Source organism: Pseudomyrmex gracilis, unplaced genomic scaffold (assembly GCF_002006095.1).
Source record: "Pseudomyrmex gracilis isolate BER0280 unplaced genomic scaffold, ASM200609v1 scaffold_177, whole genome shotgun sequence".
Lineage (NCBI taxonomy): Eukaryota > Metazoa > Arthropoda > Insecta > Hymenoptera > Formicidae > Pseudomyrmex > Pseudomyrmex gracilis.
Window position 1 is genome coordinate 4,899 of NW_018020761.1, and position 25,763 is coordinate 30,661.

At 35.3% G+C, this 25,763-nt stretch overlaps 5 protein-coding genes across 7 annotated transcripts; 4 read left to right on the forward strand and 1 right to left on the reverse strand.

The window, feature by feature from the left end:
• The first annotated feature begins 2,706 nt into the window (after nt 1-2,706).
• LOC109857887 (plant intracellular Ras-group-related LRR protein 7-like) lies at nt 2,707-4,044 on the forward strand. The gene is made up of 5 exons (XM_020434657.1): nt 2,707-2,731; nt 2,793-3,250; nt 3,389-3,672; nt 3,768-3,924; nt 4,036-4,044. The coding sequence occupies exons 1-5, from the start codon at nt 2,707-2,709 to the stop codon at nt 4,042-4,044; spliced, it is 933 nt and encodes a 310-aa protein (XP_020290246.1).
• Nucleotides 4,045-5,539: 1,495 nt separating this feature from the next.
• LOC109857872 (trichohyalin) lies at nt 5,540-12,360 on the forward strand. Of its 2 annotated transcripts, none has more exons than XM_020434631.1 (12): nt 5,540-5,853; nt 6,017-6,380; nt 6,616-6,685; nt 7,002-7,281; nt 8,971-9,172; nt 9,259-9,485; nt 9,612-9,904; nt 9,972-10,823; nt 11,279-11,383; nt 11,497-11,598; nt 11,858-12,152; nt 12,268-12,360. In XM_020434631.1, exons 2-12 carry the CDS (start codon nt 6,323-6,325, stop codon nt 12,340-12,342), a joined length of 2,559 nt encoding a protein of 852 aa, XP_020290220.1. In that variant the 5' UTR covers nt 5,540-5,853; nt 6,017-6,322; the 3' UTR covers nt 12,343-12,360. The 2 variants fall into 2 exon arrangements, with proteins under 2 accessions (XP_020290220.1, XP_020290221.1); XM_020434632.1 differs by having other exon boundaries at nt 5,540-5,763.
• A 140-nt stretch (nt 12,361-12,500) lies between these two features.
• LOC109857873 lies at nt 12,501-15,084 on the forward strand. The gene is made up of 3 exons (XM_020434633.1): nt 12,501-12,665; nt 12,847-13,068; nt 13,140-15,084. Exons 1-3 carry the CDS (start codon nt 12,519-12,521, stop codon nt 13,623-13,625), a joined length of 855 nt encoding a protein of 284 aa, XP_020290222.1. The 5' UTR covers nt 12,501-12,518; the 3' UTR covers nt 13,626-15,084.
• A 2,743-nt stretch (nt 15,085-17,827) lies between these two features.
• LOC109857874 (DNA ligase 1-like) lies at nt 17,828-21,311 on the reverse strand. 2 transcript variants are annotated; one of them, XM_020434634.1, is made up of 5 exons: nt 20,908-21,307; nt 20,015-20,288; nt 19,623-19,900; nt 19,306-19,549; nt 17,828-19,212 (listed from the first exon to the last, which is right to left on the reverse strand). In XM_020434634.1, the coding sequence occupies exons 1-5, from the start codon at nt 21,100-21,102 to the stop codon at nt 19,151-19,153; spliced, it is 1,053 nt and encodes a 350-aa protein (XP_020290223.1). In that variant the 5' UTR covers nt 21,103-21,307; the 3' UTR covers nt 17,828-19,150. The 2 variants fall into 2 exon arrangements, with proteins under 2 accessions (XP_020290223.1, XP_020290224.1); XM_020434635.1 differs by having other exon boundaries at nt 19,142-19,229; nt 20,908-21,311.
• A 2,402-nt stretch (nt 21,312-23,713) lies between these two features.
• Nucleotides 23,714-25,724, forward strand: LOC109857868 (cytosolic Fe-S cluster assembly factor NUBP2 homolog). Its single transcript, XM_020434625.1, has 5 exons — nt 23,714-24,317; nt 24,556-24,644; nt 24,713-24,934; nt 25,044-25,197; nt 25,286-25,724. The coding sequence occupies exons 1-5, from the start codon at nt 24,207-24,209 to the stop codon at nt 25,490-25,492; spliced, it is 783 nt and encodes a 260-aa protein (XP_020290214.1). The 5' UTR covers nt 23,714-24,206; the 3' UTR covers nt 25,493-25,724.
• The last annotated feature ends 39 nt before the right edge of the window (nt 25,725-25,763 follow it).

A 25,763-nucleotide genomic window follows, 5' to 3' on the forward strand; every position in this document is an offset into this window, starting at 1 on the left:
CTCCCACCTACTTTCTTCCCCTCTTTCTTCCTCTCTCTCTATTTCTTTCATGCACTCTACCACTAGCTTCTTTTTCGACTGCCGTGCCTTCTCTTCATATTTCACCGTTCTTTTTATGGCCTCCAGTCTTAGTTCCTTCATTTTTGTCTCCTCTTTTACAATATAATTCGGCGTTCTTCTATCCAATCCCAGTATCCACTTTATGTATTTTCTCGTCACTTTATCCAGTCTTTCTTTCTTCTTCCACCCCCATATTTCTGCGCCATATAATGTCACACTACCCACCAAAGCGTTGTACATCTTCATCCTTCTTCTGTAGTCCTCTTTAAATAGTCTTTCCCCAATGCTCCACGTCTGCTTCATCGCGATCACCGCTCTTCTCATTCTTTCCTCCACATGTTTCTCTGCTCCTCCGTTTTTCTGTAGTAAGTATCCTAAATACCTTATCTCCTTCACCTCCTCTATTCTTTCTTCTCTCCAGTTCCACCTTCTCGTCCTTTTTTTTTCTTTTCCTCTCTCAAACACCATCACTTTTGACTTTTCTGGGCTTAAAATCATTCCTTTTCTTTCTAAATACTTCCTGAACCTTCTCATCATATTCTTCAGTTCTTGTTCGCTCCTTGCCAGCAGCACAATGTCATCCGCGTAAGTAATCGTCCAGACTTTTTCTTTACCTATTGAAACTCCACCAAATTGCTCTTTCCTCATTTCTGCTTCCAAATCCATCATATACACGTTGAACAGTGTTGGGCTCATAGGACATCCCTGTCTGACTTCACTTCTCGTCCAGAACTCCTCCGACTTTCCTTTTCCTACTTTCACTTTGTTTTTCGTTTCTTTATAGGTCTCCATGATTCTTTTTCTTAACTGTTCTCCAATCCTCGCCTTTCTCAGCATTTCTCTTAGTTTAACCCTATTTGTTTTATAAATATATACATATAAGTACTGATTGGTAAACCATTGCATTTTACAGTTTTCACGTTGGAGATAATCACACTTTGTTTAATACACAGACGAAAGATAATATAAAATAAACTTGAATTGCATTGTTCACTTAGTCGACAGAGAATATAAAATGAACTCGAATTACAGTGTTCAATTAGTAGACGGAGAATATAAAATGAACTTTAATTGCACTGTTTACTTAATCGACAGAAACTCAGGTTATGCAACAAAACCGACACGTTCTGTATTGTCTTTTGAGAAAAAGGTAGACTCTTATAAAATAGAAGCATATTTACTTTGGAAGCCAGAAAAAAAGGATCAAGTCAAATATTTGGTAATGTATATGTATAGATTATAGATTATGCAAGTTCTTTATTTTTTTCTTTTTCTCTTTTATCAAGCTTTTTAAACTGTATCAGATAAACTACCACAATAAACAAATTGTGAAAATATTGCACAAAAATAGCATCATAAAGTGACGAAAAATTGATTGAAAGACGATTCGCCATAACACAACAGTCAGAATACAATTTTGGAAATAATATTTGTCAAAAATTAGCAAATTGGTTCGAAAATGTTAACTGATTATTTTAAAATACTTAACAAGCATTCCCGAAAGTTCAGTTTACTTACATTTGAACGCTAATAAGCAATATAGTGTCAACCTACAAAAATAAAATATTAAGATATTTATGTAGTGTGCTTCTTTCAGTACCTAATTAAAGAATATACTGCTAAGATGATTCGCCATATCGTTAGTGTTTTACCAAAATAGTATTTGAAAATCAAGTTTACAAACAGTTACAAATATTTCATAAAAGATCAATATTTTTCATCTATTTCTCAAAATATATCTAAATAACTGCGAATCACGATTTTCACGCAAGATTTTGTCACATAATTCCATAAATGTTTTCCTATTGGGGTAATCTTATCTGTTAGGTAAATACAAATTTTATGTCCGATTTATCATTAATTACTTTATTTATTTCGTGTTTGTTCTTCCGATTGTGAATGTCGTGTAATTTATCGTCGAGCCATGTAATTCTTTTATTCATTGATATTTTTTATAATGGTTTTACTCTTTTTGTCTTTTTCTTGTGAGCCCTTTATGTTTCGAATGTGTGTGTTGTGAACTTTATATTCTATTTTATTCGTGTGTGAGTGCCTCGGATAATTTTGTAGTTTATTCGAGTGTGTCGCGGTATGATCTTACTTATTATAATTATTCGTATTTCGCATACGGTAAGATTCGAAGATTAATTTTTTTCAATTTTTTTACTTTGATAATGTTTCAATGTAAACAGGCACTTCTCATAGTTGATGCAAATCCAGCATTTTATATGAACTTACAAATTTCAATTTTAATTCAAAACTTACGTGTAAACTTTAAACAAAGAAATATAAAATTATATATATATATATATATATATTGATAAATATAAAATTTATATATTGATTCCGCACGAACATCCAACGTAGGTTCTCATTAACCAATTTATGCGTTATGAATACAAAGTTCATGACTGATTCATCATTAAAACCAATGATAAATTGAGATCACAACTTTTTGGTACTCACCTAATACATACGAGTAATTACTAAATAATTCTAAACCAGAATTTTAAGTGCTTGTGTCTTTTTTCCTTTAAATATTAATTATTGTCAGAATCGGTTCTACTTATTATTTACCAATTAAACGAGCATGTTTATTTTACAGATCAGAAGGAAAGATCTTTATGAGATTAGAAGAAACGTAGAATGTATAATCCCGTTGATTCCAGATGTAATGTTCTGTAATAATAATTTTAGAATATATTTTGAAAATCCATTTCACACTCTTGTAGTTTTCAATACTGATCATCATTCTCTTGAACAATTTTTTCATCTTGTGAAGTTGATGGCTGATGGACATTGGTATTCAGTTTACAAAAAACTGTCATCCATAGAAATTGACTTTACATCAGAAATCACAGAAATTGTAGAAAAAAAAAGAAAATATTCATCTAGAGAAAGTTTTCCTAGAACAAACAAAAGACTTAATTTCTGCAAACGCAACATAACGAAAATTCATCCCCGAGTACTCTTATGTACTCCTACTTTCCATACTCTACGAGAACTTATCCTAACAAACAATCAGATCTCGTTTCTCCCAAAGGAGTTAGGTACTTTGCCACATCTTTATAAGCTGTTGTTATCATACAATTGCCTTGGAAACACTTGTTTAGAGATCGCTAAATGGGAATGGATGGAGCAAACTGCTATTTCGCAGAGCCTGAAAGAATTATACATAGATAACAATAATGTAAGTTGTGGTATATTATAACTATAAGACGGCACATACAACTGATAAAGTTTTATGTGAAACACACTTTTATTGTTTTTTATTATGAGTTAGTGATTAATAATTCATTATTCATTTTTATTTATTATTGTCATTTAGCTCACTGAATTGCCACTGCAAATTGGAAAGCTACAAAGTTTAATAAGCTTAGACGTTTCCTGCAATTTGTTAAGAAAATTACCGCAAATTATCGGAACTTTGCAACATTTAGCAAGGTTGAATGTGGTGTATAATCCTCTGTTATATTTACCAGGGAGTATGAGAGGGATGGAATTGGAAATGTTGTGTGCTAAATTCGATTATCGGTTTGATGATTATACATCACCTACTCCAAAAGTGGTGAGCCTGATGGATTTAGCAGCTAAAGCAGTGAAAAAATACAGGTGTTGTATATTTTATTAGTTGACTATGTTATTTTATACACACACAGTTACTAATTTAATATTTATAAAATGAGAATAAATTTATTGTTTTGCAGGATATCATACAATACTTTACCATCTAAATTGGTCAGATACTTAGACAATAGCAAATTTTGCTGTATATGCCGGATGTCTTGTTTCCAATCTGATATAAAAGGTTTCAAGCCATTATTAGATAATCCACGTTCTGGAAGTGTAAAGCGTTTACTTGTAGTACGTAACAATTATTTCCTCCCAATAATAGGGAGAATACCATTCAAATGTTATTTTTGTTCATCAAAGTGCTATGATTATTATTGTGAGACATATTAAGTGACAATATAGTACCAATAAGGTTTTTAATCAAAAAGTACGTTAATAAAATCGGCTGTTACAAGCCAGTGCAGGGTGTAATGCAATATCAAACAATTTTGCATTATGAACAAAACGTTTCGACTTTATTGTTGAAGTCTTCTTCAGTTGTACACTAAAATATAAATATACATATTGGACAACTTAACTTGTGTGAAGAAATTTATAAAATAAGAAAGATTCTTTTGTACCCCGCAAACAATTTCTGATTGCACAGACTTGGCAAACAGAAATAATTAGACATTATCTTCTTCTTGTTTATTATTAATTATTTTTTATCTTAATGGTTTGCATTTTTTTAATATAATAGAATTGGAATTGCCTTTCAAAATACCTGTACAAAATACTTACAATTTTATTAATTTTACTTCGATAAGAAAGAATTCTTCAAAACTATATTATATTTATTTCTGATGTCTTTTAGTAAGCTCAGTTTTAAGTTATAAATATAAATCAATTTTCTGTATTTCACACAAAAACTCTATGCAACATTTGTTAGATATCACGTGATGTGATGTTGAAATTTACTGGACGTCTGAAGTTTTTGTTTCTTTTTTGTACTAGTTAAAAATATGTGTGACAAAAGAGATTAATAGAAGATTCGTTTTAACCTAAACGAATGCTAACTGTGATGTGCTACTTCTTACTTTTACATACAAACAAAAAATAATTTAAAATCGTTTTTAATCGTATCTGGTGCAATATAAACTACAACAAAAAATACAAAACAGAAATATTATTTTATATTTTTCTATAAAATGATTTAGTTATCTCGACTAAATCATTACTGCGATCCAAAAGTAAATGTTTTTTTTTTGATCGGAATATCTTCCAAAGAAAGATCTCAAATTCAGATTTGGCGAACCTCTAGCATGTATACATGTCATTCAATTTATTTAAATTTGTATTGCGTCTATTTTACTGTAAATACGTAGTTACTTGCATTGCTACAACTCTGTCAACACAATTTCAAACTGCGTAAAACGCAATTTAACGTTCTTTTTATCATTTGCATTAAATCTGAGACACAAAATTTTCGAAAAATCAAAGTTCTAACATCAATTCTATACTCGTTAGCAATTAACAGTTCTACAGTTCTTAATAAATTTTAGTTTGATTGTTTGCTTTCAAAACCTCTTTACGACTTTGAAATTTGAAAGCTGGCACAGCATTGGCGAAACATGTCACAGTTTTGGCATCAATTCTATATACGCGTGATCAATAGTTTTACAGATGCTGATTAATTTTGGATCGATTTTCCTCGTCGACGGCAATGTTATCTCTGACCGCGAAAGTAGAGGTCATTATCCCCCTTATCGTTGCGGTCAATATTATCGACCCTGGAGACACGGTGCAAGGGAGCGCAACTCGCGGTCGACTCGCGGCACGATAGTTCCTATGGTAACGTACGATCGAATTGTACGCGACACCCACGTCGTGTCCGGTTTCTTCCTAAGGTAGTACGTCCCTCCTCGTATTAGGTAAAGCGTGCAGCAAATATTGGTTCCTACCGCAGTCTCGCGTAAATATTGACGAGGAGTCGTACGGGACCATCCGGAGAATCGGACAACCGTCTTCCGTAGAAGACTGTCGCGGAACTTCACTGTTGAGAAAGTAACAAGAAAAACGTACACTTCCGTATTTTTATTCGCGAAACCCGGATAAAAGACTACACGTGACAGACCAGTTGATAATCAAAAAGTAGGTCGTACTAAATTGTTACAAGAGTTGATTTACTTGAAGAGTTCTAAGAATGTCGGTCCTGTTCCGCCAAGTTCTTCCAAGAATTTGGTAATTTAATACAATGATTAACAAATTTTAAATTACAAGTAATAATTAAATAAAACAAAATTTTTTAATCAAAACATTTTTAACTTGCATCTTGTAAATACATGTGTAATTAAAACTGTTAAATTGTTTTGATATGTTATAAGGAACAAAATAATTTTTTCAGATAAACAAAAAAGTACATTTTGAAGGATGATATGTTAAAGAATTTTGATAACAAAATAGCGGTATCCCGAAAAAAGAGATGTTTTGGAAAATAAAAGTTCAAATGAGACATTCGGTCTTGCGCTAAATGTTATTCGTGGGAATTTCCGCTGATGGTTGCTGATTCCCGAATAGGTAGGCAATCGAGAAACACAATGAAGATGGGTAAGGGTTTAGTTTAGGACCTTCTTTTGCCTTTTTTGATCGTCCGTCGTTGTTGTCGCGCGTTGTCCGGTACGTGATCTTCTCGCGGGAATCGCGTGCGAGGATGACCGGAAGAACATCGCTGGTGGAACAGAAAAGACTTCAGTGGGCAAAGGAAAGAGGTAGGTAAAAATTATCAAGTACACATAGTACAATTATGTTGATTAGAATTTTCAATAAAATTATTATCAAATTTTTTCCGAAGTATTGAGTTTATTGTAATAAAAAATAATACATTGCACACAGTTACACACATTTATATTTTTTTATTATATTTTATACCACACACTTTTTTTTATTTGTTATATTACATGAAACGATATCTACGAGAAGCATTTTTGTATCGATTTTATACAGAAGAAATGGCTCGTCTTGGAATTAATTGGGGACCTCTAAAATCAAATAACAACTACCGCACCCATATTCGGTAAGATTGTGAAAACAAAATAAATACGTGTATTATTGTTACTGGATACAATTATTTATATCTATTATATATCTGTTATTGGATATAATAATTCTCAAATTGTAATTGTATTTTACTCAGTTCTTAAAAAAATATATGTCATTTTATCGAACACATATATACATATATATATATATATATAGTTTTTCAAATTGATAAATGACTAATTGATTTGATTTATATTAACACATAAATAATTGATTTATATTAAACTTGTTATTTGTAAATTTGTTATTTGCAATGATATTTACGATTAAAAATAAAATTCGTCACGCAGTACTTACTCAAACGACGCCAGACTGTCCTTGGGGGAAATAAAGGAAAAACCTTCCGTGCAACCCTTCCGTGCAACCGGACATTACGGAAGCACCGTCAGTTTGAAAAGTCTGGCGACGGAAAGTTCCGGAAACGGCAATACCAATCTTAAATGCCTTGATTACAACGGCGGCAGTTTAATAAATCTGCGAAATCAGGCGAATCCATTGCAAATCAGACGAAGGAGTCCCAGTTTGCCGCCTATTTTTAGCAAAGAGCAACAGCAGTACTTGTGCCAGTTGGTACGTATTCTTAATATATGTTTCTCGCTATATTTTCTATTTAATTAGACTATATATTATAGTAAAAGAAATTAAATTTGATAAAAAAGACAAGGATTTTAATATTTTTTAATTATTTGTCAAAAAAACATAACAACACACGGAAAAAAAAGTTCTGCTATATTATACTGCCAGCAAGAAACATTTGTTGAGTCTACTGAATGTGTGTTTCATCAACAAAACGTTTTGTTGGCAATAGCCTTAGCACATTTGTTTTGCTTGTCATATAATGACTAATTTCTTGCTATTCTAGCAAATCTTTTTGCAATCTTATGAGTTTTGATGCATTTTACATCACGGTTTTCATTTTACTCGTCGAGACACGGTAATATTTTACCGTGAAATTTCTTTTGACACGAAATTCCAAACAGAAATCGATTAGACTATTAATAACTTCACGCTTACGACGGTCTCGCGACAAATAAAAGTTTTGAATATCACGCGTTGTATATTGCTTACTTAAATAATTGATCGTTTACCACGGCGAGCTTACTCGCGTGTAACAATAACTCGCTGTCAATTTCATAGCTAAATAATCGAATAGTGAACGAACTACAGATTTTTATCTATTTATGTAATGAAGGTATTTGATAAAAAAATATATGTGCAACTTAATGTAAAAAATATGAGATTTTTTATTATATTAATGTTTCGCGCTTAGGCTCTCGATCTCTGTATATCAAAATATTTGAGATTTTTCTACAAATTACGATATATTTGAACAAGTGCAATATTGAGATTGCGTATCCATTCGGAAACGTGGAAACAACTTTTTTTTCGAATTCCGAGTGTCGAGAGTAAAATCGACAACTTTGTTTTGTTATAGCAATTTTGTAAGATTAACCACATTCAATAGTACATTGCCCTTTTCTGTGGGGGAAAGCAAAAGTAAGGCAGTCTGGCAAATCGATTGTAATCGCGCGATAAGGTTCGCTGACCTCAAGGCTATACACCTTGCTTTCAAACTTGAGAACGGCCAGTGGACACTTACATAAGTCCAACTCTCTAACCCCCGATTACGTACAAAAGTCGATTGCCGGAATTGTTTCACACGACACAAAACGCACGAATTCGATTTTATCACGGTTGTTACCCCAACTAAAATTTATTTTATGCTTGGACTCAATTACTCCGCATTTGAATATTCAACAATTCCTTATAGAGGAAATGCGCAAAGCGCGGATAATAAATTTTACAATTATAAATATAATATAATTATTATACATTATATTATGTTAATTATTATTTTTATAAAGTATATTATTTTTATTATTTATTCGTTGCGTTCCTCAAGTCAAGTTTTTTTCCGTATTAAAAACTATAGTGGGAATAAATAATTTATAAATCGACATTTCACATACGTTACACGTATTTTTATTCAATCATCACAGAAAAATGCATATTCCGGTTTTTTGTATTTATGAAACGGTTAAAAATAAGAACCAGATCATGTATACGATTTACGTAGCGCGCCGACGTCTCCGACTGGCACGGCGGCAATCTTCCGCCATATTCAGCCGCAATGTATATAGCACACACACAAACGAAGGAACATAATTCCTACCCTGAGCCACGAAAGCCGGAACTTTTGTCCCGAATCACGCGATCGCTACTTCCAAAAGGACGTCTTATCGTTTCTTGTTTTCTAAGGAACAACAGCGTGACCTCGGCGTGGATGGCTCGCATTACCAGCCGCATAGATCGCAAAAACAGGAATATCAACGTCATCGGTCTAACGAGCGTCGCGATAATCAAAAGGAGTCTCATCATTACGGCTCACCGGGCGAGGAACGCGAGGGCGAAACTTCCGGCTACGCTAGCGATTCCGCGGACGTACCGCAGGCGGGACGAAGTACGTTATTATAGAAACAAATTTTACTCTTTGAAAAAAATCCACATAAAAAATGACAATTTTTTTTTTTTTTTTTTTTATTTAAGGATCTTTGGCTGATGGAAAAGCAACAGTCAGAATGGAAATGACGGAGAAAATGTGGCAGAATCCTTACTGCACCACCCCGGAAAGTTCACTGCCGCCCTCGAGAAGGATCTCGCCCGGTAGAATTTGCGAACTCAACAGGCCGAGGTGGGGCAGTATCTATCAAGACGCGGCGAGAGACGATCCACCGCCGCCTTCCTGGTTATCAAGATTAGGACATTCGAGTCAAGTAATGAGAACTACTAGAGAACTTGTTGAATGTCTGTGATGCTATATACATACTTGGAAATTATCCAAGAAGGAACCATCTTACGTTATTTTATCATCTCGCAATGTTACTTATCTCTCTGTTAAGGTTCTGGTGATCAATCATGATAGCGCGAGCAGTCCGGATAGTTCGACGACCGGTTCAACGGGCTCCGATACGAACAAAGTGTCCTATCTTCGAGGTCAGAACATTCCGACGGACGCGAATATCCTTCAAGAACGAGAGGCGAGACGACAGAAGGCGTTAGAGCTACAGAACGCCATTAAGCAGCAGCTCGAAGAGAAGGACAGGCAGAGGAAGGAAGAAAAAGAGCGGCGGATGAGGGAAGAAAAATTGGAAGATGAACGTATCAGACGCGAACAAGAGAGAGAAAAAGAAAGGTAAAACACAAGATATTTTATGTAAGTTTTTGCAATATAAATATTCGATATGTGTCGTATTATGTAGATTCGAAGAAGAGCAGCGACTGTTGCGCGAGAAAGAAGCGGCGAAGCTGAAGAAGGCGCAGGCGATGCGTGAGGTGTTGGAAGCTGCAGAGAGACTGGCAAAGGAAGAGAAGAAAATTCGGCGGAAACGAGAGGAACACGCGGACGAAAATGCCGACGTAATAACGCGGTCTTCTGCTGAATCTAACGCAATTGCGAACGGCATACGCGAAGAACAGAACTGTTCGCAATCGCAAAGCTCGAGTTCAATCGTCAACCATACTCCCGAGCAGATCGTCAACTATACTCCCAGCCCGAAAGACGTTAAAAAAATCGACAACCAACGAGAAAGCGAGAACGACAAGAATTCGAAGGAAATCTGCACAAGTCCGCGATCCACTCGATTGAACAAGTCCGAGGAAAATACGTTAGATCTGAATCTGAAGTCCCTTCAAGTTCCCGTGAGCAAGGACGTGGCGATCGTGTTGAGCGGCAGGCTGGAGGATCCGGATATTCTGAGCAGAGCCAATCTGCAGCTGGTGAACTTGGTGATGACGCCGAGCCCGCGCAGATTCGCGGAGAACACGGCGGATTATTTGTCTCTGGGTCTGAACACGATTCTGAGGAAGAACGGAAGCGCCAGGAATTCTTCCAGAAAATCTTTGAGAGACACCGCGTCGGTCGTCGTGGAGAACAGACTGTTGACGCCGAGCAAGTACAGAACACCGGCCGGACGTGACTTCGGCACGCAGACCGACGTGGAATCTGATCTTCAGGAGCTGCGCGATAAGTTGCAGGATCAATCGATCAGGGAAGAAGACACCACGAAGGACAGAAAGGACACGACAAACGCCAGCCGAAAAAACGTTGAAAAGTGAGTCGCCCGAACGCGACCTCGATGTCGCATTTCCGGGCTTCTTAGAGCCCGAGCGACGAGACTGTGTTCTCTCCTGCATGCGGTAGTATCTGCCGGTAATTATCTTTATTTCACAGTTTTTATTTTTGCAACGTACAGTTACACGAGCTTACTTACTCGTAAGGACGCTTTGTTACGAAGTAACTAATGAACCACGCGAGGACATTTGTGCAGTAAGTGGAATGCGCTCGTATAATTTTGTTTTTTTTTTTTTGGAAAGAATATTAAGCGTTTTCTCTGGTTGATTTGATTCTTTTTGTTTTTTTTTTGTAAGACTGTATCTATATATGATATCGTTTTGTTAGAGCTTGCTGCTTGAATGTGTTTGGTGAAGCTTGATCATTTCGGCTGGCGTAAATCATTTTCGAATTCATCAATTGCAAAAAACTGTAACTGTATTATATTATTCAAAGGTCTACCAACAACGTGGGCGAGGAAATCTCTATGAAGACACTTTCGCGATCCAAATCGCAGCCCAGAAATACGCTCGATACCAGACCGCGATGGAATGCCAATCGGTAATGTCACCAAAAACAAAACAGAATAATATTTAAATATTGGGGTTTTTTTAAAATATTAATTTATTATAAAACAATAAGTATCGCGTGAAAATAATAATTGATGATTTTAGTCCAGGTACGCGATATCGAACGCAAAGTGAAAAAGATCCGCACTATCAGAGACGATTGCGACTGAGAAGACGCCAGGTTGAGTCCAGCGATGAAGGATCCAGGTACAAAAATAAATCATAAAAAGTAACGAAATAATTAATTTAAAGGAACATATTTATTATTATTATTATTATGAGAATAAGATTAATCACAAACTTTGTATGTACGAGAAGATACAAAAACTCGTAAAATAGAAATGAAAAAATAATAAAAAAGAAAAATAAAATAAAATTGAATATTTGAAGTGTATAATACGTGAGAGAGATACACTACTTTCGTTAAAATTTATATTGAAATATTATCAATCTTTATTGCTCGCAGATCACCGTCGCCCGATAGGCGAAAATCGAATAATGGAAAATCGAAGAATCGAAATGCAATCAGACGTAAAGTGAAACTCGAGAATTACGACGCCGATTTGTCAATGGACAGCCTGAATTCCGTCGTTCCTCTGCGAATCGACAAAAACGGAAAGATTAATATCGAGGATCGTTCCGATAAAATACCGAGTAATACTTGTAATGATAAGACGAGTCACGCAAAACGATCCGAAACTGATACCTCTAATGTCTGGTGCGGGCAAGAGATTTTATCTCAATTGTCGTCGTTGAAAAGCGTACGTAGCGAACAATATCATAAAAGAAAAAAAAATAAAAAGTTTAAAACAATTTGATTTTTGCTGCGATATTTTCTTCAATAGACGTTTGTTTGTTTGTTTGTTTTTTTTTCAGGGACTTTTGATGAAGCAGGTCGAGTGGGACTCCGAGCGATGTTTGGTCTCGCCGGCCGCGTCCGAAATCTTTTAACACACCGAGACTTTTCTATCATCGATCATCTTTTTTGTTTTTCTTTTTCCGTTTGCGTAGAAAGTGAAATCGAGTAAAATACAAAGGGGATTTTGTCGAGAATTATAACGTTCGTTCCTTTGAACACACGGTGAGAAAAGAACTCAAACGCTTTTCTTGCGTTACAGATTTAGATAATGGCTTTCCAGTTGGATGATCTGTTGAAAGACGACAAAAAGGACGCGAATTTGATTCCCGATTTGAGCAAAGCGACTTGCAACTCTCGCGAGGAGTTTCAGCGACTCAAGGAATACTGTCCGGAATTTAAAATCAAACCGGAAAAGGTTCGGATATTATTATAAGAACAAAACAAACTCGTGTTACATGTGATAATTTATCTGCATGTTGTGTTAATTACATTTTTATGTAAAAGATGTTAAACGCTTTTCTAGATATTTATTGTTTTTTTATTTTTGATCATTGTGTGTGTGTGATAAAATTAACAATATTAAAATTTACACGAAGGTGAAAAGAGAAGACACGAAAGTCCGCGACAAAGAGTTTTCCAAGAAAGCAACCAAGAAAGAGCTCGAAGCTATCAACAGAGAATGGGCTTACGGGAATCCGGTTCCGCCGGACATGAGAGGATTGGATTTGCAGGCGTTGCAACAAGTCGCCATCGATTGGCGAATGTTGACTCCCATCAGACCGAAACTTCGTCAGGATGAAGAAATGTTCTCGAGATTGGTAAAAAGAAAAGCTAACTAAACTGGCAATTGTTTTTCTGATTTTTTCTTGACTCTTTCGTGTTTTCGAAGGTGGAAATGGGCAAATTGGAAAGGAAAACCATAATGAAAGAACGACGTTCACCGATAAGCCCGATTAGACGGAGCAAGAATCGCGCGCAAGAAATCGAAAGCAGCGTGAAGACGTGCAAAGAGTGCGGCGAGGAATATTGCTTCGGCGAGTTCTGCGGAGACGTGCTTTACGATTCGTACGAGAGAGTGACGGTTGCCATTCAGCAACCGAAAATCAAAGTGTCAGCCGATACCGAAGCGATAATCGCGAATATGGATCGTAAGAAGAAGAAAAAGAAGAAGGTGGGAAAGAAGAGGATCAAGATCAAAACGTCTAGAAAATCCGCGAGACTGCTGGTCAACAGCAAGACGAGAAGATCGATAACGGATCTTGAAGCTAAGAATGTGAAAGCGAAAGATAACGCGGGAGGACAAAGTGAGAAGCCGGTGAAACAATTCAAAAGAAAATGTAGCAAGTACGCGAAGAAAGGCCATTTGCGCAAGTAATGTTATAATCACGGTTGAAGAACTCTCGTGGGAAATTTGTAAAAATTGCACGTGCTATAAAAAAAAAAAGTACATTATATATGCATACATATCTAGACGTATGTACCTTGCTTTTGCGTAAAATTATTATCGGAAGATATATATATATAAGCAGTTATTCGTAACTTATGTATTACAATATATGAGGAAAAAAATTACTTAAGTTTAAAAAAACATATAAATCTTTGCAAACGTGTATAAGTTTAAAAACGTATAAATCTTCGATAATTTACTTATCTTTCGAGAGATATATACTTGGATAAATCATTATAAATATAAATAGCTTAAGAGAGAGAGAACGTACAAACAATTTATATTTCCGATATAATATAAAATTATAATAACAACAAAATCGAAACGCTCGACGAATAAAAAAAAAAGAATTTCCTAAATTCTTTACGTGAACATTGTATTATTCGTTTATACTCTGTGGTCTCTCGATGTGACAAAGTCGTTAAAAACTATCGAAAAACGCACGGGAAGAAAAAAATACATTTCTCTTTGAACGACAAACGAGTTTGTACCAAACACAAGTGTGTATGTACATATGTAAAAAAAAAGTTGGACGCAGTAAATGCTCTCACACAATTAAATGCTGGAAAAATATAACTTTTATTCAGTTTATCTGTCTTCTTCTTTTCTGTCTCTTTCTACACCTTGTCTTACAAGAGACTTGCCTCTCCGCACAAATTGTTCTCCGCAAATATCACAACCAAAAAGCATTTTTCTGCGAGAAATTTTCTGTTCTCCGAGCGAGACGAGTGGGAAAATAGTAAATATTTACGTATTGTACATATTTTCTCTTGTATGTCACAAATATATATATGTGTATATATATATATATATATGAATATATATATATATATATATATGTGTAGAATATCTCTCACACATATATGCGCAGAATACAATTTAAATTCGCGAAGAAGCGCGCAATTTGCAGAAACAGAATATTTCTCGTCACTTATATCTTTTTCCGCATTGGTTTCGAACGTTCGTATCTCCGTTCGTATATTCTCTTGGTTTTCTCTTAAAATTAACGTTTACGATTAAGCTCTAACAATAAAATTTTAAGTTAATCGGAATACACGCATTTTACACGTATATAATATATATATATATATGTTGTTGTATATAATAATAATAATAATATAAGTTATTTTATAATATATCGTGAATTGTTCTTCTTTAATATTAATTTGTCACACGCTTTTGTGGTCGCAACAACCCTTTAGTGAATAAAATAAATTATACATACATATGTATCACCTATATATATAATCAATGTATATCTATACTTTCGCGACATCGTGCTGTGTCGCGCTCTTCGTCTCCTTATCTTATCTTTACGTTACCGTTCGATATTTCGAATGCGATCAGAGTCCTCGTGTGCGTTGTACAGTAAAAAAAAAAAAAAAAACTGTAGCTACTTCGCAGAGTCACGCGTTGAAATAGGCCAGTGTAAATGCGCTGTCGTTTATTTCGATGTACAAATCGGAGAGGTATTACACATTGTTTACACGAAATTCTGCACGTAAATGCCGTGCCGAGAAATCGTTTCGTGTCGGTTAACGGCTCTACAAAAGATGTACGGACTCGCAACCGTGCTACGCACATCATAAGTCAAATTCAAGAATTCGTCTTTTCACGAAATTGCATACACACGTTACACATCTCGAATATCCGCTCATGTACAATTATTACTCGATGTCACTCGTGAATTTGACTTTTTTTCGTCATTTTTCAGATCACATGCATTTTTTGCTGGACGCTGATCGATTCTTTGGAAATATCCGTAAAATCCGATCGCTATGCCTTTCCGCCAATGCGATGATTAGTAACGAAACATTGCACATATACATTTAAGAAGAACATTGCTCATTAATATACATATGTACAATATAATACTTCTTCGATATTATAGTCAGTTCATTCTGTCTTCTTTCCGATACTCTTTCTTTTTTTTTCTCTTTTTCTTTCTCTTTTTCTTTTTCTTTCTCTTTTTCTTTTTCTTTCTCTTTTTTTCTTTTTCTTTCTCTCTCGTCTTTTTGCTTAGTTAATTTTCGCTCGAACCTCGCCTTGCGCATACGTTGTTCTCCTCGTTCGAGTTTCATCAACGTATCAACACGTAAACATATTCGCAATGTATACTTCGGTCAGATTCAGCCGTACCTCGTCCGTTTCGCGAATATATGTAAGACGACATATACATGTATATAGGCGACGTTGCACCATTTGAAATAGTACTTAGAAAAATATGCTATGCTAAAAAATATCTCTCATATTTTCTCGCCACGGTGCGTTTTCAAAAGCCATGCTTTAATTCTTCGTTTTTTACGCGGGTGTTTAAGTACTCCGCTCGTGTTATATATATGTACACACACATACACACACATACATGTATATATATTTATATTTATGTATATAAATCTCATAAATACTTATATACATAATATAAATATAAATATATGTGTATATATTTATATTTATATTTATATTTATATTTATATATATATGTATAAATTAACGATTAGATCATTAGGAACAGTATTGAATCGTTTCTTCTGTTTGACCACTTCCTCAAATATATAAATCAATTTTATAATTTAGTTTTGTCACAAATATATGTTGCGTGACAAATTCTGTTGTCACAAAGAAAATTCTGCGATAATAATTCGCGATTGTTAAACTGTTATTTAAATTGTTACACAGCAGTCTGTTTTGAATTTACGTTAAATTTACTTCGATACTGTTCGCATTATTATCTAATCTACCGCTTCAGCTCTTTGCGTACATATTCGACTTAATGCGCGCACAGACAAAAAAGAGGACTCGAAAAAAAATCATCTTACACGTTTCGAAGAAACATTTCGCTACATCGCAAATTGAATGAAACTGTGCTCGATTAGCTGTTCAGTTTAATCGTTCGATTGGTCGCAGTCTCTACCACTAATGAGTACCGCATTTCCCGATGAATCGCAAAGAGTCAAGCGATGGGCACGACGGTGAAAGAACATTCACCGCAGTCTTGCGCCTATCGATTATGAAAGACCTAAAATATATCGGGCGGCTGTGAATATAGTGTCTCTACATTATCTCCTTTACATACCTCACGGAGTTATTGTACGAAGTTTAGTCTCGAGCGTAAACCGAAAAGAAAGATGATGCTTTTTTGGCACGGGACATGTACAGTTTCATATAGGCAATTTGATTTATGCGCGATAGCAGTTGTTGTTTGTTTGCCGATTCTCTCTAGCTCATTCTATTTTTGGTTTTTTCCTCCTTCCCGTCACAAATAAACTCGATTCCTTCTTTTCTTCTATATTATTTCACACACGATGGTCAATGTAACACACATTTTCGTGAAACAGAATATATGTGCAACGCCCTGGTTTTCTACTTGGTCGCAATGATCTCGCACGTGTATTACTTGACGTGAGAATGCATTAATGTTCGGTATATAAAATATGAATGGCTATTAGAACAGTATAGGTATATCTCCCCGTCAAAATTCTCGTCGACACGCAGAAACTACGTGAGTGATTTCAGCATGAGTTTAGTTTCACGACATTCAAGTCAACGCTCAGGTATAGGTATTCTTATCACAATATTGTCACACATCTCAAGTGCAATCTCTCCCTCTCTCTCTCTCTCTAACTCACTCGCGCGCACATTCCCTCTTTTTTCTTAAAATTAACTCGATATAATTATCAATAATAATTTTACATGTTAACGAATAGCTCTTGATTTGTAAGTCATTAAGAACAAATCCTGTCGTATAACGTGTACTCTACAACAACGATAGCAACTTGTTTCACTCACACTGAATTACCCTTTCGTATAATATAATCTATACATAAATATATATTTTAAATATCCCTTTTCTTGTTTCGTTTTTTCTCTTGCTCCCTCCCTTCCCCCTCTCTCTTCCTCTCTGATAAAATATAGAACATTTTGAGAGAAATGTAAACACTCTTGATTAGCTATCTGACATTCTTATTAATGTACAACGCTCTTGTGCAGCAATAGCCTTATAGAGCTTAACATCTAATAGCGATAGAAGATAACACACTTTGTTTAATAGCAATATTAACGAATTGTGTACAATACATAAAGTATGCAAATCACTTCAAACGCGTGATTACGAGATTGAATCTATCGTCTTTTTTTTTTTTTTTTATTTTTTTTTATTTAATACACAGCATGAGGAACGAACAGCTGAACCGCGTCGTTTGTTTGACCGTTTTGGTTAGCACTGCTTAATGGTTTGAAATGTTTATGCGATCAAAAAACATTAAAAATCTCATGGAGATATGAAGTATAACAGCAATAATTATTATGCAAATAAGTAATTATTTACGAATGACATTAGAATATATCTCGTGTAATTTTTTCTTTTCAGTTCAATATTTATCTACACAAGTGCGCGCAACAGAAAGTTTCGTCTTATCAATGTTGTTATTCGTTGTCGTTTTCACGACTTATATTAACGCCAATAATATCTTGTTCCGCAAAACTCATATTATTGATATATTCAATCAAGTGCTAACCTGTGCTAATCGTTTGGGAAATGAATCTTCTTCGACTTTCTGTGTTCGTAAAAAAAAGTAATATCCTTCTTTCCAATATAAACGCGACTATCATATAGAAAAATATAATATCTTTTAGGAAAGAATTTTAAAACGTCAGCAATACAGGAGTTCTCAAAGATTGTCCTTTACTGTGGATTATAACTATGAAATGTATTAGATGTACTTTCTACGTTTGCAACCGTTCCTACACGTACAATTAAAACATTAACAAGATGAAAAACCAGCGTTTTTAAGTAACACCGAGATGACGTGCAAAATAATTTCTTCTTAATATAAGGAATAATAGCACGATCATATATAGGATATTTCTTTCAAGATTCCTCAACAAAAAAAGATACAAATGACATAAGTAATAACCATATCTAACAGTTACAAACTTGGCGATAAAGATCCACCATTTATACACACATAGACCTATATAATTATATAAACAAGATAACATGCCCCAATATAAACATGTGTGTATAAAGAGATATCTAAGAAATCTAATGTATATATATATGTATATATAATTGTCTAGCAAATGTGATAACTATGACTCATACAATTCTTATTAAATGCAACATGGTAGACTAAGAAAAATGAAGAACATATAAAAATTCTTGTTCTCTATGTGTGATGCCGTTCTCTCACGCACAATCAATACACACGCAATCTCTGTATAGTATTGGGATAACACAAAGTCATAAAATGACAACAACCTAGTTAAAACTGGTATCATATATATATATACAAGAGCGAAAGGAACGATTTGGTCACGCAATCGCACGATTAGTAAGTCACTAAAAACACACCTGATTTGTCGAAAGCGACAAATGTCTTTTGGACCAAGCAGGATTCTCACTCTTTCTCTCCTTTTCGCAAAGAACCGTCGTTAAAAGAGTATAATCATTTTTAATTATCTCTACGAGCCTTTTTTTTACTTTTTTTCTGTGGTTTTGCTTCTGTCCAGACATCTAGAACACAGTTAAATCTAAATTAAATTAAACAATTTCAAAGGTAGTATAGTTTTCAGTTTCTTTTTTTGTAGTTTTCCTATTGAAACAAACCTCCCAATTCGTCGAACACGGCGGTTTTCTCTTTATTTTCCGCAACTGCATTTTCTTCCACATTGTTGATCACTTTTTCTACATCAGATGTTTTCTTCGGCGGCTCGTCCACTGTAGGCTTGTTATCTAACTTCGGTGTAGACGGTATTGAAGCAGGTGTATTTTCACTTTCAGAAACTTTCTTGTTTTTCTTCGATTTTCCAGATTTCTTTTCTTCCTTTTCGACTTTCTCAACTTTCTCAACCTATCAAATCCGATATTTGTACAAAATGTTTATTTTAAAATGTATTTTTATATATGTTACATATTAGTTGTACCTTGTTCTGTTCGTCCTTCTGCTGTACTTTGCCCTTTTCTGTTTTTTCGTCAGAAATAGAAGTAAGAATTACTTCCTTTTTTTCCTTTTCTTTGAGCTCCTTGTTCTCTGTTTCCTTGGCGATTTTATCTTTGATCTCGGGTTTCTCTTGCTCTTTCTGCTTAGCCTCATTTATCAAGTCAGTCTTTTTAGGTGTTTTCTTGTTCTTTTTTGAAGGAGATTCCTCTTCCTTTTTCTTGTTTTTCTTATCCTTGCGTGAATAAGCTTGTTCCCAATCTCCTATTGTCAGAAATATACAGGTTAACACCAATAGATAACAACACAAAAAAATTCTATATAGAGATAAGAATATTATCTACTTTTTATGCTAATATATGTAAAAAACAGACTAACCATCGTCAAAGTCCACAGGTTTTTCCTGGAACAAGTTCTTCAAATTTTTCTTGTTCTTTACTTGCTCTGCTTTATTCTCCTTACCAGCCTTAACTGAAGACTGTTCCTTCTCTTTTTTAGTCACTGATATCTTATTGTCTTCGTGTTTGCGTTCCTTCAATTTTCCATCAACATCATCTCCCTTTGCTGTCTTCTTTGGTGCTTCTGGTTTTGCATTTAATGTTTTTTTGGCTGGACTTGTTTTTTCAGATGCAACTTGTCCATTAGCAGCTTTCTATAATACAGATATAAAAATCGATCCTGATAGTTTTATATTAATTTAACAAATTCTTTAAAAATTTTATTGCTTTTATTACAAAGTTTTATATCTTATTTGGTTAACATATAAACCTAGATTTTCTTTAAACTTTTCTTACTCAATAAATGTCTACAAACTTCTTGTAATGAAACCAGATGCAAGTAATGATGCTTCAAAAAAAAGAGAAAAGCAAAACCTAAATATAGAGAGTGCAGAGATAAAAACATAGTAGTCTTACTAGAGAAAATTAAACTTGTAATGAATTGTAGAGAATTAAACTTGTGATACACGAGACTAATTCATCACAAGAATGCCATAGGTGGCAGAGGAAACAAACCCTCCGCGTCATAAGCATTACGTCACAGTGCGCGGGGGAAGAGGAAAGAAAACAGCCACCTCACAAGCTTCTCTTTCAGACTGGCGAAACCAGCTGATTAGCAGAGATGTGTGTGTGTCTGTGTGTGCATCGACTAGCGCCTAGCACCTGTGAAAGAGCTTCACCATATGGTGGAGCGATTGTCAAATTGTCTACGGGGAAAAAGGCCGCGCGGTGAAAGGAGGAAAATAGCGGGTAGCCGAATGTCACTTCACTAACCTTCTCGCGAGTCTTGGTGCGTTTCTTGCCGAACTTCCGATCGACGTCGGAGCTAGCAGAGAGCTGCGCGAACGGCGGCTGTTCGGCTTTCTTGAAGCCGAAGACAAACACGAGAATGGCGCATATCAGCACGATACCTACGGGAATCGCGTACACATATTGCGAATGTTGCAGCAACAGGCCGACGTGCTCCATGGCGACGTACGTACTCGTGACGGCCGAATTTAGCGTTTGCGTACCCGGGACCCGGGGACGTTATGCGGACAATGATGACGGCAACGTCGATGATGATAGCAGCAGCGAATCAGACGGCTGACACGACGCGACATGCAGACAAATCTGCCAGCAACGCGGCAAGCTCCGCGCACTCTGGCGGATGTGCGACGATGTGCCTTGCCAGGCGGGCGTCTACTAAGCGCTGACGCGGCTGTGACGCGTATCTCGGCCATTTTCAGAGCGCTGCATAATTTCACATTCAAATGTGAAAGTCGCCGCGACATATGAATGAAAAAAAACATATAAATTTGAAATCATCCAAGTTGCAATTTTTCACAGTAATAATATTATGACATATTTAAGCGAGAAATGTTTAATTTTAAACGTAATTAAATAAATTATAATTGTTTAAATAAATTTAGATGTAAAATAAATAAATTAGTTGCACAGTTATTTCGGTTTTTTTACAAAAAAAAATGAATACATAGTTTTAGAGCATCCCTTACTAGAATGTCTCCATTGCTGTCCCAACTCCAGCAAGTGTTCCGCACGCAACGCTATCTCCACTTTGCCGCATTTCTTCCCTTATGTGCAAGTAGGATTCTTTTCTCAATTTAAAATATATACTTTTCGATCTTCTTTCCGTTCTGATATGTGTTTTATTCTAATATGCGTCAGAAAGAAGCATGAGAGCACCTGTCCCATTGAAGTTTCTTACATTAATTATGACTGTCTCTCAGTAGCTGTTTTCTCAGTATTATACATATATAAAAGTAAATGTAAAAAAAAGCAACATCCATTTTCAAACGTAAACAGTACAAATGTAATCCCCGGCTTGAGTCCGTGCTGCAACCACATTTAAATAGTTTAAACACAGATTCTTTAGATTCTATTTACATTATATCTCCTCTGTGTGTAATTTCGGAGAAACAAGTATTGAACTATCTTAGATAAAACATCTCGTATATATGAAAGTATTCGTGTACTGAATACAGTGACAATACATATTTCAAAAATCATATTTTTATCACTGTTCAAATACTTCTCGTAGTACAACGCGGTAGTTGAACAACGCGGTTATTTCGATACACCGCGTTTTATAGTAAAATAAAAACTAATCCATTTTTTTTTTTACTTATGCGCGCTTATGCAAATCTCGTATCACCGCGATTTAGGCCTGGTTTATGCGGGCAATAACTGTTAACTTATGCCGGAACCGGTAGAGTTTAACTATATAGGATTCCAATACTTCTGTTTATATGCATTCGGCAATTTTGTATAAAAACAGAAGCATTGAAATCCTATAGTTAAACTCTACCGGTTCCGGCATAAGTTAACAGTTATTGCCCGCATAAACCAGGCCTTATAAAACGCGGCATTTCTATAGAACAGTATATTCGCGTTGTACACTCGAAGTCAAAAATTTGTTTCGTGGACGCGGGAAGCTAGGGGTAAAGAGGGACGGGTATTCCCTAGCGTTAAATAGCGCCAACGGGCGCCGCCCTAAGGCTGTGTTCAGTTAAGCAAGATGGAACGAACTAATGGAGGAAATGCAGGAAATACAGGAATTGGAACTAATGAATTCCTGTATTTCCTGCATTTCCTGCATTAAGTTCGTTCCATTTTGCTTAACTGAACACAGGGTAACTGTAGCAATTATCTGATCCACAATTGCGTCGTGTCGATATAATGTCAATGCTTTCTTTGACTATTTGTGTCTGAAAACGTAAAACTATTGGTCTGACTATTGGTTTCACAAATGCACATATGTGTGTGTGTGTGTGTGTGTAAATTACTTTATAATAGTTTACGTAGCTAACCAATGTTTGTATATTTAATAGCATTCGGGCTCGTGCTCGGGATGTTGTGACTATATGATCGCCTTGTGGAAGGGGAATTAATTCGGAATTACACCCGAATTAATTTTTGGAGGCCCGATTTATAGTTCTCGCTGATCAACCGATAAACGACGGTTGAAAGAGACCGGCCCGGAAAAAATCCTTACCACCCTCTATAGAGCTGCGTTCGGAAACGTCACTCGCGTATATTTTATATCTTTATTGCTCATTAGATTAATTAGATATAAAAACAAAGATAGAATGATGTTTCGTGTGTACGCGAAGATGGGTGAGCGGATTCGAACTCGGGACCTCCGGGTTCGCAGCCCCTGCACTCAGGCAGCGAGACCACTGGGCCGGTCTCTTTGCAATTACATTCTTTTGTCTATCAAGGATTACATGTAAACATTTAATTTTATATGCATTATAATGTGATAATTAGGCCCGCATAAACCAGGCCTTAGCTATGCTCCTTCCAGTATATATGTTCTAAAGAGGTACCCCGTGCCTTATTTACGCGAGTAAAGGCCGAAGCACAGACTTTTGCATAACGCATAACGCATAAGACATAAGAAAATCAACCAATCCAGCCTTTTGTTTTCATCCCTACCTTTTTGTTCTAGAAAGCTTTTGATTAGTTGATTCTCTTATGTCTTATGCGTTATGAGTTACGCAAAAGTCTGTGCTTCGGCCTTTAATACAGGAATTGAAATGCAGGAATAGCAGGAATTGAAAGAAGTTGAGAAAGTGCAAACAACTGTCTGCTACTGCGCATGCTCCGCAACAGATCCGGGATCCACCTTCTCATTTCTTCTTTTGCACTTTCTCGATTTCTTTCAATTCCTGCTATTCTTGCATTTCAATTTCTGCATTTCCTGCGTTTGTTCGTTCTCTCTTGCTTAACCGGACACACAGCCTAGAGTTCGATCCATATATTCTTACGTCCATAGCGCGTAATGTTGTCACTTTGCTCGCTTTTCTTTCCCTATGCGCGGATCAATTCTCTACGCGAGATATATCAAGTAATGCGCGGATAAAGAAGTGCGATGTTATCTTGTATTAGTGATCATATGAAAACTCGACGCAATCTTATTTACACTGTTTTCCGTGTCGCTGAGGAAACTCAATTATCGCAGAGCCATAAGTGCGCCAAGACCAAGACTCAATTATCGCAATATAATTATTCACAGAATTATATCGCATGGTTTTAATTGTCGGGTTTTAGTCAATTTTTAACTGTCTACAATGTTGGAGGGAGTAAAGCACGTGTTATTAGTGCTTTCGGTAAAAGGTGGTGTCGGCAAATCGACAATCAGCACCCAATTGGCACTTGCCTTAAAGGAATCGGGTTTTCGAGTGAGTGTGATCTCGAAGCATTTATGTTTTTAAAATAAAATATTAAATATATATACTTAAGTTGTAATATTTGATAATTGTAGAAAGAAATGTTATTTTTTTTCTATATATATTACAAGTGCGTAATAGAAAATAATTAGTCGGTAGTTTTTGTGTTTCTTCTAAGCTTTAAAGTAAACATTAAAAAAAAAACTTGAACAAACTTGTTAAGGATTATATTATTTATTACATATGACAGGTTGGAATTTTGGATGTTGATCTCTGTGGTCCTAGTGTACCTTACTTGCTGAATTTAGAAGAAAAAGATGTTTACAAGTCCTCTGAAGGGTACATTCAATATTGTGATATAAAATTATATTTATCAAGTGCACACAAATCACAAACTTGCGTTATAGATGGGTACCAGTATTTGCCGATTCGGAGCAGAAACTATCTGTCATGTCAATCGGTTTTCTCTTGAAGAATCAAAACGAAAGTGTGATCTGGCGCGGTCCCAAAAAGAATGGTATGATCAAACAATTTCTGACAGATGTAGTTTGGCAAGATATTGATTATCTGATCATTGACACACCACCTGGTACTTCTGATGAACATATATCAGTCATGGAGAACTTGAGGTTAATAAGTAAATAATAAAAAATTTATAATAGCTGATATATATTCAATTTGTTAATTATTTTATTATATTGTTGTTTAAAATATATATATATATATATATTATTACAGAAATATAAACTGTGATGGTGCAATTATAGTTACCACTCCTCAGCAAGTTGCAGTAGACGATGTCCTGCGAGAAGTGACATTTTGTAGAAAAACTGGAATTCGTATAATCGGCATTGTTGAAAACATGAGTGGTTTTGTCTGTCCTTCTTGTACAGTAAGTAAAATTCAGTTCACATTCAATTACCGCTCAATTTACAAATTATTTAATATGTTCAGGCATTAATAGATTTTATTTTTTACAGGAATGTACTAATATATTCTCTTCAGGTGGCGGAATAGCTCTTTCAGAAATGGTAAAAGTTCCATTTTTAGCAAAGGTACCTATAGATCCACAGATTGGCAAGTTAGCAGACAAGGGACAAAGCGTTTTGGTGACATTACCGGATAGTCAAGTTGCACAAGTATTCAAGAAATTGGTTGAAGAGCTCACCAAGAGCAAGGAAGCTTAGAATAAACAAAATAGACTGTTTTGGCATTGTGTGTAATCTTCAGCATTAGCTGTGTGATACCTGCTTCCCCTGCTGTCACATAGTGTTTCTATAGGAAATATATTTACAGTAAATTGCATATTTAAGTGCCTAAAGTACTTGTATACAAAGTAATAATTTTTATATTGTAATATAATATAGTCGCAAGGAAAAATAAAAAAACGACGCTAGTTCATCACACATAAAAATGCATATTACGTATAAAACAAGAAAAGAGGGAGAATCTAAAAAC